At 45.7% G+C, this 15,729-nt stretch overlaps 1 protein-coding gene across 1 annotated transcript in view; it reads left to right on the forward strand.

The window, feature by feature from the left end:
* Positions 1-15,729, forward strand: part of med13a (mediator complex subunit 13a) — a 94,792-nt gene that overhangs the window by 65,585 nt on the left and 13,478 nt on the right. The window contains exons 10-15 of the mRNA XM_086179212.1: positions 947-1,163; positions 10,404-10,434; positions 11,946-12,067; positions 12,175-12,265; positions 13,250-13,461; positions 13,665-13,861. Of these exons, the coding sequence (XP_086035338.1) occupies positions 947-1,163; positions 10,404-10,434; positions 11,946-12,067; positions 12,175-12,265; positions 13,250-13,461; positions 13,665-13,861 (870 nt within the window). The remainder of the gene's footprint in view (positions 1-946; positions 1,164-10,403; positions 10,435-11,945; positions 12,068-12,174; positions 12,266-13,249; positions 13,462-13,664; positions 13,862-15,729) is intronic.

The raw sequence follows: 15,729 nt of genomic DNA on the forward strand, positions 1-15,729 counted from the left end.
ATCAGTTCCACAGCGTTTGGAAAGAGACGTACACCAAGAAGTAGCCTTTGATGGTAGCCTGCACAGGAACAGCTCAGTAATGTGTGTGTGTGTGTGTGTGTGTGTGTGTGTGTGTGTGTGTGTGTGTGTGTGTGTGTGTGTGTGTGTGTGTGTGTGTGTGTGTGTGTGTGTGTGTGTGTGCGCGCGCGACAACTGAAGAGTGGCCATAGGAAGAGTTAAAGAGTTATCAGTGGGGTTGCTCAAGCCTTATGGGCCAGCCACTTGGATTGGCTATTCTAGTGAGCTGTAATCCTCCCAACCGCAGTCCTGAATGGCAGCTAATCTCTGGCCCAGGCCACCGCACTCCATCACCTCGCATCAGAGGTGGACAGGCGTGACGAGAGGACAGAGGTCCGGAGAAATCCAGGAGGCTACAAGGGGGAAGGGTTGATCCCACCTCTCCTGCCCTACAGTCAGTGGTTTTTCCGCCTTGTTCCGTCACAAGTGGGCCACAGGCACGGCCGCGTACGAGATTTGATGAGCCATCTTGCACTGGTGTGTGTGTGTGTGTGTGTGTGTGTGTGTGTGTGTGTATGATCTGTCAGTGCCGGAGTCACCATGTTGTCATAAATCTGCTTGAAATGTGATTGTGTGACAACAAACTTGATGCAGCCAGTTCTGCTCTGAGACAGCTGTCAGGATTGTTTGCAATTGCTGCCATTTCATTTACTGCAGATAAACATGGTGCCAACACTCACACTGAGTAGTTCCAGGCAGCATCTCAAGCAGTTATTGGGAAAAGGATCTAATTCATAAGGGTTAATAAATAAATTACTTCACTTCTGTCAGATCTTTGGGTTCTATCAGGTTCGTATTTTAGAATATTTGAAATTCAGCTTTTGGGTCTTTCTGATGGTCACCAGTCATTCCTGCACAACCCTCACATCTCCAAATTTTCATCCTTTAGGGTGATGTCCACGTCTAAATTCCCTCTGAAAGTGTCTGAAGAGCGCGTTCAGACGTATCGAGCCAGGAGGAACCAGTACCTGTCCGCAGCTGTCACTGATGGAGATCACGAGCCAGAGGTAGATCCCTATGCCTTTGAGGAAGGAGATGTGAAGTTCACATTCTCGAATAAGAAGAATAAGGCTGGTGGGGAGCGGGAGCCGGGAAAGAAACATAAGGTAAGGGTTCAGTTAGCCCATCTGGCAGGAACTGATCGATGTGTGGCACCTTTTTCTGCAAAATGGGATGAAACCTTTCCTTTGTTGCTCACCAACCAATACAACGACCCAACCACTGACTGAACCATGGCAGCTCAGATAGACCTGTTTCACGACCAGGGGAGTTGCTAACATACGAATGACAGGCTGTGAATTGTTTCCATGTCATATTCAGTGGACAGCAAATGTTATCTGCTTCTGCAAAGAGTCAACAGCACAACAAACGAGGGACAAGAGCAAAAACAATCACCACATTGTCCATCGTGTAGACATTCTTCAGATGTTGTCTGTAATTGGATTAGTTTTCCTCACCCAGTAGCCAGAGGTGGTTTATCTTCTATGTGGATGAAAGGAGAAGTATCTCTTCAGTGGCCCAGCTCAGTGTGTAATCGTTATGTCACTGAGCGCCTCCTCTCCAGCTGGGGATTCCTAACTATAGTATCTCCATGAAATGGTGTGACCAGCCATTGAAAATAACATCCTGTCAAAACTCCTTTATCATAACTTTTCCTTCTGCAAACAAACAAGTTCACAGAGGTTTTTTCAGTCCTGGGTGGAATTTGTGTCAGAAGTCACATAACTCAGCGGTACCCTGCCACTCCTCGGTCAGGAGCCACTCTCACATAGAAACAGCTTTGCAAGAGCCACCCCTTTTCCCCCTGGCAGCGCCATGCGTTTGACAATACGGATAACAGCACTACGTTGTTGAGCAATTCAGAGCATGAAGTATAGAGCAGAAACTGTAAGTTATTGTTATCACTGCACCCACAGATGTCATTACAGTTTCAGTAAAACGATCATCAGGGCTGCTAAATGATGTCAGAAATGACCACGTCAAGTCGGTGCACCAATCAGATGCTCTGAGTTCTTCCTCTATTGTTTAATTGATGGTGGCAGCCAAAGATCAACAACAAGAGACCAGAATTATCTGCCTGATTAGAGCTGTCAAACACGTGTCAACTGCAAGGTCATGTGACCCTAAATTCTGACAAAAGCTGTGCCCATTACATAAAAGTCCTGGGTGTAAGTGGGTGTTACTGTGTTTTGGCAACCCAAGGTAGGCTATCACCCACCCAGGGTCAGCTAACAGCCCCCCAGGTATCCTATCACCCACCCAGGGTCGGCTAACAGCCCCCCAGGTATCCTATCACCCACCCAGGGTCGGCTAACAGCCCCCCAGGTATCCTAACAGCCACTAGGTTGGCTAACAGCCACCCAGCTTTTATCAATGAAACTATTATTACAAAACAGGCTGCAGATTGCCAGTTGCATACAGCATGAAAGCCTGCTTCTTGACAGTCGTACAATGCAGCACAAATGAATCAACCATTTGTGCTGCATTGTATGACTGTCAAGACAGGGTAGTTCACCCAAAAATGAAAGAGTTCAATTGCAACCTTGAATGACATCAAAACACTGTAGTGAGAATATTTGTTATTGACTCATTTCAGCTCAGCACGAGTGTCTCATTTATTTGAAGTGTTTTCTTTCTCTTTTATGTACAGAAATCAAAATGAGCTGAAACCGTGACCCAGAATTGCAATCCAAACTGAACCCTGTGCTGGCTGAAGTGTTGCTCCCCTGCATATTTTCTGGCTCCTAGAGAATGAGAAGAGAGTGATCGGTGCATTAATGGTTCCTGATATCCCAGAGGAAATGACATGACCTAAAAAGGTTAAATATCTGTGACTGACAGACTGGTCAAACCAGACCGAACCTTTCTGGAGCGTCTGAGAGACGAACTTCTGTTTCATATTCAGTTAGTGATGAGTTGAAATAAGTAGTAGAGAATATGCCGCTCAATCAGTCGTGTGACATCGTCACCTGGCATAGTAAACTGTGTTGTGATTGGCTGGAGCATGAAGCCGTTTATGCAAGTTTGAGAAGGGTTGCAACTGTATTGGCTTGGATGTTGGAACCTTAGATGAAACATAGAGGAAGGAGTGCTGTTGGTGGGATACGCTGGTGGTTCTAGTAATAAAATTCAACTTTCTTTTTACTTTGACACCCTGCCTTCTTTCATGATGAATAGTTCAACTGAAAAAACTGTTTTTTACGGCTCTCCACTCAGTCAGTCTAAAAATACAGAACACAGAGGGCCTTTTCCAACTTAGCTGCTTTTCTCCAGTTTGCAGTCATGCCCCAATGTATTTACTGGGGGAAAAAGCTGTGTCATTTTGGAACAAAAAAAGTGGAGTGGTGTGAAACCTTTTTGCAAGGTAGGTTAACAGAGAGCCACTGCATTCATGCCTTCTGCACCAGTTACCTGGGGCAAAAAACAGGGCAGGAGGGCTGTGTTTAACATCTGGGAGCAGGAGAGGAAGAAAAAAGCCTCTTCAGCAATGCTGAACTAAGAATAACAGTACAGCCGCTTTCCACAAATATCCGCTTTCACTGCCCAAGTTGAGCTGAAGGGGAAGTCATCCCTAAATCCCCATTGTTCCCAGTGCCCAGAAGAACGCCAAAGAGTTTGCCTGTCTAGTTTCCTTTAAGTTGTTGTGTTTTCCTGTGTGATCTGCCTTCTTCCTCCTTCCCCTGCTGGCCCTCTGCTGCCTCTGGGTTCACTGGCTCCTCTTTCAGACAAGGGCGACCTGTTAGCTGTGGATTGCCCCCCAGCACTGAAAAGGATATCTGGTGTGTGTGTGTGTGTGTTTCATGTAGCTTAGAGTCTAACCCACGATAACAAACCTTACTCACTGAACCATAAAGCTTTTAAAGCAAATATTGGTGTTGTCTTCTATTTGTTGAAGACCATGCTGTTGTTCCCCATCTGTGCTGGAATTGAAGGGCAGGAGCAGCTTCCAGTGGAGTGGGGAGTCCCCAGAGGGCAGTATGTGTGCAGTGGAGCCCTGCCTCTCTGCTTTGTGTGGATCCATCACATACTTGTTGGGCGATCAGCTCTGTTCTTTATTATTATTGGACAGGTGGATGAATCGTTGCTTTTTTCGTAATGCCACCATGTGACTGTTCAGTGTGTTATATTTAGTTTTTCATTTAGAGTCAGGTTTGATATGAAGCTAATGCTGCTAACAGTCACATTGCAACATTAGTGCTGCGGACTTGCCGTCCCTGTGACGATTCTAATCCACCTCAATCTAGCACTGCTAATGCACCTTGTCAATTCTCGTTGATGGCAGATTCAGGAGAAGGTGTGAAATACAACATGGCAGCACAGAAGGTTGAGTGCACAATGGCTGGTGAAGATACTTAGCAAAGGTTCAGTTCCATTTATTTATTTTTTATCGTTACCAATGTAATGACTTAATTATTATTAAATGCTAACTGCCAACTGTCTGTGGAGAAAAACATTCGGGATCTGTCAGTTCAGTCACTGATGAATGATCACCAGTCGGAACAAGCCTGATGCTTGTGGGCACATTCACGCATACGTGGGCTTCTCTTCTCACCAACGATTTTCCCTAATAATTCTGGTGTGAGAGCTGCTTTTCCTGTGTGAACAAGATGTGGATGTCTTCACCGAGCTCACAGCAGTACTGGAACAACTAGAATGGCATAGAGTGCTGCAGCCTCTGCAGCATGCTGTAAAACAGTTTTTCAACCACTGGGCCATGTCCCATGGGTTCGGCCATGAGCCACCCTCCTGTGGGCTATGATGTGCTTTTAGTCATTATAAAAACAAACGTCCCTCTCACCCTTGTAGGTTGGTTCTGTGTCCTCTTCTAGCTCAGGTCCTCTACCAGAGGCCTGGGAGCTCGAGGGTTCTACTCAGTATCTTAGCTGTTCCTAGGACTGCGCTCTTCTGGACTGAGGTTTCAGGTGTTGTTCCTAGAATCTGCTTGAGCCACTCTCTCATTTTGGGGGTCACCCCCCGAGTGCTCCTACTATCACGGGGACCACGTCAGCCTTGACCTTCCACATCCGTTCCAGCTGTTCTTTTAACCCCTGATACTCCTCAACCTACTCGTGTTCCTTCTTCCAGATGTTGGCGTCAGCTGGTGTCACCACATCCATCACCACTGCCCTCCTCTGCTGTTTGTCCACCACTAACATGTCCAATTGGTTCTCCAGTAGCTGTTTGTCAGTCTGGAAGCTGAAGTCCCACAGCACCTGTTGTTCTCAACCACTTTGGTGGTTCGTCCCATGAGGATCTGGGTACTTCTAGTCCATACTGGGTACAGATGTTCCTGCACACTATCCCTGCCACTTGATTGTGCCTTTGGATGTATGATTTTGCAGCTAGCATCTTACTACGCTACTATGTGTTGGACTGTCTCAGGAGCATCCTTACACAGCCTGCACCTTGGTTCTGGTCTGGTCTGGTAGTCCTTGGCCTCCATGGCTCTTGTGCTGCCATGGTGAGTGCCTCTGTGCTGTCTCTCAGTCCAGTGTGTTCCAGCCATTGGGAGGTCTTCTTGATATCAGCCACTTCCTCAATCTGGTGGTTGTACCTGCCGTGTAGGGGCTTGTCCATCCATCTTGCTCCCCCCCTCCTCACTCTCATCAGGTTTCAGCTGCCTGAGGCATTCACTGAGCAGTCGTCCTGAGGGGCCATCTTCTTGATGAACTTTTTGGATTTTCGATGTTTCATCCTGGACAGGGGCTCTGATGCTCACGAGTCCTCGTCCTTCCTCTCTCTGCTTAGTGTACAGCTTCAGGATGCTGGACTCAGGGTGAAACCCTCCGTGCATGGTGAGAAGCTTTCTGGTCTTGATGTCTGTGGCTTCTATCTCCTCCTTTGGCCAGCTTATGATCCCAGCAGGTATCTGATGACTGACAGTGCACACATGTTGATGGCTTGGACCTTGTTCTCACTGTTCAGCTGACTTCTTAGTACTTGTCTTACTCTCTGAAGGTATTTGGCAGTGGTTGACTTCCTTGCTGCCTCCTCGTGGTTTCCATCAGCCTGTGGGATTCCAAGGTACTTGTAGCTGCCCTGGATGTCACCTATATTCCCTTCTGGTTGGTCGACCCCTTCAGTTTTGATCATCTTGCCTCTCCTTTCTGAGCCCCATTCATGTATTGACCCATGTGCTTACTTATCTTAGCCACTATGATACCTGACAGGAGCTTCCATGTTGTGGAGAGGCAGGTTATTGGTCGGTAGTTGGATGGGGTGGGTCCCTTCTGGGGGTCCTTCATGATCAGGACAGTCCTGTCCTGGGTTAGCCATTCTGGGTGCATCCCATCCCTTAGTAGCTGGTTCATGGGTGGCGTGGCTCAGAGGTAGATTGGCCGTCTAGCAACCGAAGGGTCGGTGGTTCGATCCTCGACCCCGGTGACCATGTCGAAGTGTCCTTGAGCAAGATACTGAACCCCTAATTGCTCCTGATGAGTAGGTTGGCGCCTTGCATGGCAGCTCCACCATCAGTGTGTGAGTGTGTGTGTGTGTGTGAATGAGTGAATGTGACAACACTGTAAAGCGCTTTGAGTGCCACTAAGGGAGAAAAGCGCTCTATAATATTGAGTCCATTTACCATTTACCATTTCATCTGTGCTGCAAGACGTTAATGGAGTACTATTAACTTCTTCAGCCAATATGTGTGGATATCAGGGCCCGCTGCTGTCCAGGTCTTCATCTTTGACACTCTGTCTTGGATATCTGCCATTGAGTGGTTACTGGTTCTTTCAAGTGCCTCTGGTCTGGATAGCTTGGTGTGTTTCAGGGGCACACCTTTATTCACCATGTTTCCTCGCTGCAGCTCTGCTAGCTGGTTAACTTCTCTCCTTGTTGCCTTTATTTTGGCCTCTATTCTTCTCTATTGGGTATTGGTTCTTACGTTCCATGTCTAGCTGGTACCCTAGCATCTCCAGTATTACTGTTGCCATACTGGGCATCAGCTTGTTGGTCTCTGTGATGGTTGCCATGGGTGTTGTGTTCAGCGCAGCATTCACATCCACTCGTAGATCTTCTGAGGGTCCTTGACAACTCAGCTTCGGTATTAGTTGGAGGTTCCAGGATTCATGTCTGTTCACAATCTTCCTTCCTTGATCAGCAGCTCTTGTTATGAGGCTGTTCATATGTATTGGGGCTTGATACCCAAGCTCAGTTGATGGGCATGATGATGACATCTCTCTGCTGACCTGTCGTCCTGGCTCCCCCTAGCTGTAGCATTGTTGTTGTACCTCATTAATCTCTAGTCGTGTTTGGTGACAGATGTTGTAACACTGAGCTAACAGTTGTTTTTTTGGTAGCCTAGATTACGGGTTTCAAAGTATCCATAGGTCCCATGTATCCCCTCTGTCTGGGATCATATACACTACCAGTCAAAAGTGTGGCCTCACCTTCTCATGGTTTGTCTTTATTTTCATGACTGTTTACATTGTAGGTTCTCACTGAAGGCAATCAAAATTATGAATGAACCCAAATGGAATTCTGTAGTAAACAAAAAAAAGCATGAAAGACCTCCAACAGGTTCTATGTTCTAGGTTCTTCTCAACAGCCTCCCTCTGACTCCTGCTCTGCTCACTCTTGGCGTTCTCTCCTTGAGCTTCATGAGGTCATCACCTGAAACGGTTCTCCAACAGTCTTGAAGGAGTTCCAGAGGTGCTGAGCACTTGTTGGCCCTTTGGCCTTCACTCTGCGCTCCATCTCATCCCAAACATCTGGACTGGGTTCAGGTCAGGTGACTGGAGGCCAGGACACCTGGGCCGCCCTCCATCACTCTCCTTCTTGGTCAAGTAGCCCTCACACAGCCTGGAGGTGTGTTTGGGTCGTCGTCCTGCTGAAACATCATGACGGTCCAACTAAACGCAGACAGGATGGGATGGCGTGTTGCTGCAGGACGCTGTGGCAGCCATGTTGGTTCAGTGGGCCTTCAGTTTGAATAAATCCCCAACAGTAACATCAGCAAAGCACCTCTACAGAGTTATTTTACCTTATTTGTTGACTACATAATTCCATATATGTTCATTCAAATTTTGATGCCTTCAGTGAGAATCTACAAGGTAAAAAAATAAAGAATGAAATATTAAATGAGAAGCTGTGTACAAACTTTTATCTGGTAGTGTAAAAATGTATGTGTGTGTATATATATATATATATATATATATATATATATATATATATATATATATATATATATATATATATATATATATATATATATATGTATGTATGTCTACATATATATATATATATATATATATATATATATATATATATATATATATATATGTGTGTAGACATATATGTAGATAGATAGATAGATATGTTATAGGTGTCAGTGTTAACGGGTTATTAACTAGTTAACCCAACGTCCCTTTATGGCTGATAATTTTTTTATCGTGATTAACGCACACGGTGCTTTTTGACCCTTCGACCATGCCGTAGTTCACAGAAAACCAGAAGTGACTGCACCACTCGTCACACGTGAGATGCTGCCAGTTGCAGCTTGTAAACAAAAAAAACTGAGAGCAGATGATTGTTAAGGTTGGACGAACACGGAAAAGAATACGTCAGTTTTAAATGGAAAGTTCAACTTCAAAGCCCTGCCAGACAAAAGTCTCGACAGGAAACACGTGACATGCATTCACTGAAAAGCTGAATATAGTTTCCACCGGAGTACAGCAACCTTCAGTGTCACCGTGAAGCACACTGCTGAGGCAGAGAGCCCTCCCTCCCTTCTGGCTGAAACAAACCACGACCATTGGAGGCGTCCACCACCCGCGACACCCCCACCACATCATTGGAGTCCTGGCCTGTGTTGCACTGCCCCCTGTTTAATGAGTACTTCATTCATTGTTTTAATTTAATTTATTCTGTGCATCACAGTTTGATGCAATGGATCAGGGTCATCCTTTTGTGTTACTGCCTTAATAGTTCAAGTACTTCAGTTAGTACTAGTAATCATTACTAGTATATTTGTTGGGCTTGTGTTTATAATTTATTTATTTTTTACCCAGTGCATCTTTTGTTTTGGGACGGCCCAGTGGTGCAGTGGTCCTCACTGTGGCCCCCCAGCAAGAAGGTTGTGGGTGGAGCCCCGGCTGCAGCACGGGGTCTTTCTGGGTGAGTCTCCATGTTCTCCCTGTTCCTGCTGGGTTCTCTCTGGTACTCCAGCTTCCTCCACAGTCCAAAGACATCAAGAGGGACCAGGTTAATCCAGACTCTAAATTGACCGTAGGCGTGGCTGGGAGAGCCAATGGTTGTCTGTCTCTATGTGTTGGCCCTGCCATGGACTGGTGACCTGTCCAGGGGGAAGGCTGCTGGGATAGGCTCCACCCCCACCACCCTCAACAGGAGAAGAGGGAGAACATGGAGGGATGGATGGATGGATCTTTTTTTTGTTTGTACTTCTGGACAGTACGTTGCTCCAACACTAATAAATATGCTGCATTTGCAGACAGCAACTATTTGCCTCCTCCCATGTTGATATGGTTAATTAAAAAAATTAAAAATATCAGTTTAAGGTAGATTTAGAGCAGATAAAGTATGTGATTAATCGTGAGTTAACTATGGACCACCATACGATTAATCAGATTAATTTTTGTAATTGACTGACAGGTCTTATATATATATATATATATGTGTGTGTGTGTAGATATATAGATATATATGTGTGTGTAGATATATAGATATATATGTGTGTGTAGATATATAGATATATATATGTGTGTAGATATATAGATATATAGATATATATATATATGTGTGTGTAGATAGATAAATAGATAGATAGATAGAATGAAGGAGTATGGTTTTGAGGCATCATTATTGCCGTTGACTGTGGTTGAGGTTGTGGATGTTGTGCGCCACTGAGGATTGGCCCTTTAAGGGCGACTGATTAAAGCCTGTATTATTCAGTGAAAAGCCCTGGAGCATCATAAAATCAATGGCTAGAACATCACATTCCTGTTTCCCAGCTAGATCTGCTCAGCACACTGTGTACATATGTACAGTCAAGCACACACACACACACACTGGGCCAGCTCTTCCAGATGATATTGATGTCTGGGTGGGAGCCTAAGAGGTCATTCCTTGGATTTCACTCTGATCCACACAGGCAGCCCTCTCTCCCTCTCTCCTGGTCCTCTGTTCCTCTCCACTTATCTCTTCATTTTCATGCTATTAATCTGTTTATCCTTGACTTGATTATATCGTTGCTTGGAGTGGAGAACAAAAGCTCTTTGTAAATTGAAGGTTGCAGGTTGTTTGGCAGGTGTTACTTTGTGTACAGCTCTATAAAAAGGTGTCAGTTTTGACTTGAATGGTCTAACGGTTCCACATGTTTCTCCCCTCAGGGTGAAGATGGAGGATCAGGTCCATCTGATGGTAGGAACCTCCCTTGGCTCATCTCATGACTTGGCATAGACACATAATCACAATGGTGACATCCACGAGTTGGCTTGAGTTAAAAAAATCGACTCACCAATTCTGGATCGATTCTCCATTAAATTCCCGAATGTCGATTTGTTTATCCAAATTTTTTTTTTCAAATTTCAACAATATTCATTATTTCTTCTCCCGCAATGAATGCTTTAACCCCACAAGTCGCGTCATCACGGATGCTACACACGAGCGAGTGCAGGGCAAAACATGCTAAATGGCGACAGAGGCTGAGACTCCGGAGACTCGCGATGACAAAGCCCTTTCAAAACCACCAGATAGTCTCAAATCCGATATATGGCAGCATTTCGGATTTAAAAACAGTCTTGAGACAAAAGCAAAGGATTTTGTCAGCTCGAACTGAAGTACTAACCCTAATCCCAATATGACGAATCTCCGCAACCACACTTCGCGACATCACCCAAATGTGACCAGTGAGCCGTCCGGACCACAACAAAGGAAACTCCAGGAAAGTCTTCAACTACCCACCAACTCGACACGAGCAAAGAAAATAACGGAAGCAATCGCAACTTTGGTGTGCAAGATATGCGCCCCTACTCGGTTGTTGAAAATGTAGGATTCAAGCGTCTGATGAAGGAGACAGAACCACAGTACACACACTGATACTCCTGTACTGGAGAGTCAGCAGAGCAGCACTCTGACACCTTGTCATAAACATATTGTTCACAGCTGTTTGTATGCAAAATGGCAAAATAAAAGTTCATTTATCTGTGCTCAACAGCAAACGGGTGAACTCTTAAATATGATAATCCACAAGGTTAGTTTAGTGCAATTACAGCTTTTATTTACTTTGAATCTAATTCTGCCCACAGCATGTTTTGTAAAGCAATACTATCATCCACAGTCTGGGAGGGAGTTTGCTCCTTTGGTGCCATGTCAACAGTCTCACAGCCATAACTACCAATATTTTATATAAATTTGGCGTGAAGTATGAATATAATACCAGTATGGATGTGTTGTGTAATGAAATGGTCTTTTAATTCAGAGTACACCTCGAAATGTCACAAAAATGATAGATCTTGAATCAAATCGAATCGTGATAATCAGTGCTGAATCCTGAGTATCGGAATTGAATCGATTCTTGAACTTTGAACTGATTCCCAGCTCTATCCAGGAGTAAGCACTGCATCTGAGTTTCCTGTAAGACCGGAGGAATCCAACTGGGCAGCTTGACTTGTAATCAGAGTGTCATTTTAGTCGATCCAGCACGTCAATTGAATGAAGGAAAGAAAGGAGCTCTCATTATCAATTATGACCTTTTATATCTCAGAGCAGATTCATCACACCACGAGAATTTCAGTCATTGAGTTGAAAATCTTCCTGAACTGAATGAGCAGAATAAATCGAGACCAAACTTGTTAGTGCTCTCCAAGAGTTTTGTAGGCTCATGGACATTAACATTTATTGTGTGTGTGTGTGTGTGTGTGTGTGTGTAGATGCTCAGCGGGCAGCGGCTCACAACCGCATGGCCTCCACCAGCCTCATCCACGAGACTGACCTGGTGGTGTCCATCAACGACCTGGACAACCTCTTCAACTCTGACGAGGATGATCTGGCGGTAAGCAGCATCTCTGAGGCAGGGCCGTGTCCCTGTCCTGCATTACTCCCTAACACCCTGACTGACACAGATGCCCAGGTACTAAAATACTTGTTTGTTATGTACAGCCCGGTTCCAGACGACCAGTGAATGGAACAGATGAGAAATTTGGCAGCAAGGAACCAAAGCCATCCACTCTGGACCCCATATCCTGCATCAGTACGTAGCTCTACTCTTGTCCGTCTCTGTTCCTGGACACTGATGTCTCCCTCCACTATCTGGAGGAATTCACCTCAGTGAGATGGTCTTGTTTGGTTAGAAATCAAGTGTGATTCTCAAAATACTATTCCTTTTGCTCACCATTACAGCCAAGTGGAACGACATCCTCCCATGGTCCACTTAATAAATTGAAGGACTATACGACTAAAGCATCATTGATGCTCACCAATGGCTGTGCCACCTAGTGGGGAAATATATGGATGCAACAGCTGCTGTCTAGTCACTAATACTTCCCCTGCTAGCAGAGCCTTCTTCAAAGTTCCACCACATTTGTTTGCAGACAAGATGCTGATGTGAAGCCTTAAAAAGGACATGTAAATGAACATCTTGCATCATTGTGATGGTTTTGTCACATGAAGACAGGCCGATGTAGACCAGTGAAGTGCAGAGACTTTTTACTGTACTTACCTTGAAGTTTCACTTATCTCTACTTTACTATAGAACCAGTGTCTAGTGTAGGAGAGGAAGTGAACACCCACATGGTTGGCAACATGATGAAAGTGAAGCAGGCAAATCTGTAAATGGAGCAGAAACAAGCCACAACACTTGGCACTTTGTTTGAGTTCATTTAAGAGCCTGCACTACCCAACCTTTACTTGAGTACATGCTTGAATCACTGTGTTTACCAGTCTTTTTTTACTCAAGTAGTTGTACCTCTACTTGAGTGATGAATATGGGTACTTTGCCACCTCTGACATGGTCCCTACACAGTAGCTTGTCACGCTACAGCTGAGCCGAGCATGTGTGGCTCCTGCGGTGGTCTGACGGGGTCCTGCTGCACTTCAGCCGCTGGAACGAGAGTTGGGGCTTCTATGCTGTTGTGTTGAGTTTCTTCTTGCACTTTCAACTATGGTGGCTGAAAGTAGAGCGAAGTAATTATCCAAGTCTGCCGCCCTCTGAGAGCACCTTGTTGATGTCACTCAGGCTCAGCAGACCTGCACCAGATGTTTCCCACACCCCCCTCCCTGGAGCAGCACATCATGGGCTACTCGCCGATGAACATGAACAGCAAAGAGTACGGCAGCATGGAGACCAACCCGGGCATGACCATGTTGGATGGGACCTCAACGCTGGGAGGTCACTTTAAGATCGAAGTGGAGGAGAGCTTCTGCAGCCCCAAGCCCTCTGACATCAAGGTAGGAGATGCTCCTGGATCTGTACTCAAATATTTCGGGGTTTCTGAGGGTGCTGTCATAAATCTGAGTGACTGATTGTCGATGGATGGAATTCCGACTTAGCAGCATCTGGCCATCCAGATGCACCTGAGGCCTCCTAGATGATGATGACCACATCCGTCCTCTGCGTGGGGCAGTAAAGCCACTATTCTCTGTTTTTGCAGGACTTCTCATTCGTGTACAAGCCTGAGCTGTGCCAGGCCTTTGTAGGCTGCTCCATGTTTGCTCCTCTGAAGATGTTACCCAGCCAGTGTCTTCCACCCATCAAACTACCAGAGGATTCCATCTACCGGCCAAGCTGGACCATGGGCCGGGACATGCTCACGCCCATGCCCATCATGTCCATCCTCAACAAGGACAGGTAGGGAGCTGAAGCTTAGAAGACCAGGTTCTCCTGTTGTCACCCCGTGTGAGCTATGTGAAGGGAACCATTGGATGATAGATGAGAAGGTCGTCTGTCCACCGCCAGACCCAACGGGCCAGTTTCAGAGTTTAGACCAGTACAGCATCCTTAGCGCACATACTAGTGTCAGTTTTTTTAGGATTTGAGATGAAATCTGATCTTAGGTGGAGATGCGTTACGAGTCCTCTCCAGTACGACATGGACTGATGCCGTTCTCTTCTGCGGTTTGTCATCAATGGTACTTTGAATACAATAGAAACAAAGATGTCATTATTGATGAGGAACAGCGTGGCGGTGCTGTGATGAGGGCTGAGGGAATTCCCAGCTTGTCACTTGCTGCCCTCTTCAGTGTTCATCACAAACAGGAGGGATAAGTTGCTGAAGCTTGAACAGGGAAACAAAAGCAGCTGTGTAACGCCACGGTTTTCTGCTTTGGTCAGTGTTCCAACAGTTAAAGATGGTGTCCTCTTTTACTTTCAACTTGGAAAAGTGACTACAAAGTCCATACAACAGCCTAATTTCACGAATAGCAAACTTTTCCTTTTGTTGTTGTTTTACTGGCATGTACACGAAGCGGCGATGCAACTGCTTAATGACTTCCTCAACAATTAAGATCATACGATGTGGTTGATTGGTCAGATATTGTGACAGCATTGCTGCAGATTTGAGTGGAAATGGTCATGTTTGCCAGGGTCTGTACCACACCGGCGTGCTCCCTCCCATCTGGAGAATGTACCGCCACATCTGCAGCGCCACAATGCTTCATTTATAATGGTGCGGCGTGACACATTTGACCTTCATTCAAAAATGCGCAGCTCCTGTGATTTGGTTATTTCACTGGGCCAGACTGTCACTTCAGGAATATTTCAGATCATAATCACGCAGCCCTGCTTTGCATATGATTTGTCCTTGCTTCACATGACATGCTGTAAAACTGAAATACTTCCAAACAATGGCTGAGTGTGTGTGGTGTGTGTGTGGGGGGGTGCTTCACCTTCTGCTCCAGTCACTTGATTTACGTCTCATCCATCTGCTCACTGCTGTATATTACACTTATACTCTGGACTGCAGGAACGTTATGTCCAGGAAATGTGTGAGCGCGTGCTCAGCGACATTACAGCCCCCCAAAAGTGAGGCCAAAGCATCTCGGTTGCCCCCTGGTGGCTGGCTGGACAAGTTTAATTTGATATGCTGAGGATCTATTTGCAGAACAGTTGGAGCTCAGTACCCCAGTCGATCATGTTCACGCAACGCCAAAACTGTGATGGAGATTAATATTTGATTAGATATGCAGCCCTTCCCTCTGGACACCTCTAGCCAGCTGCCCACTCACCTGGGGCCCTGCTGTGGAAAATGAGTGTAAATGCTTTGTTGTGGGAGTTTGAGGAGTGTCGTCAGAGTGGTGAATGAACCCACCCATAGTTCCTCTCTGTCACTGTAATCTGCACCTTGTTGTTTCTCTTCTGCGATTTTGAACAAACAACCAATAATCAGCAAGTTTTGAGAGTCAGAACGAAGGTGCAAGTGGCAGCTTCCAGCAGAAAGGGAGCTGTCAGGGTAGGCTTGAGATTCTCCAGCTGCCTCCAGCTGGGCTGCAGGTATTGACTTTAGTTGTAGCAGCACTGATTGCCAGATGATTCTCAAGATTATTTTTAGGAAATATCTCTCAAATCGAAGTGCACTGGAGCGTGACAGAGAATGCAGAGTAAAAGCATCCGGACACATCTGAGTACACGTGGTAACTGTATTCTCATGGCAGGAAGGCTCATTATTGTCAGTGTGTAATTGGAGTGTCAAACCTGGGGAGGCTGAGCCGTGCGGGGAGC

The sequence above is a fragment of the Aulostomus chinensis genome, chromosome 15 (assembly GCF_037954235.1).
Source record: "Aulostomus chinensis isolate RoL2024-O1b breed Wild chromosome 15, RoL_Achi_v1.0, whole genome shotgun sequence".
NCBI classification, from domain to species: Eukaryota; Metazoa; Chordata; class Actinopteri; order Syngnathiformes; family Aulostomidae; genus Aulostomus; species Aulostomus chinensis.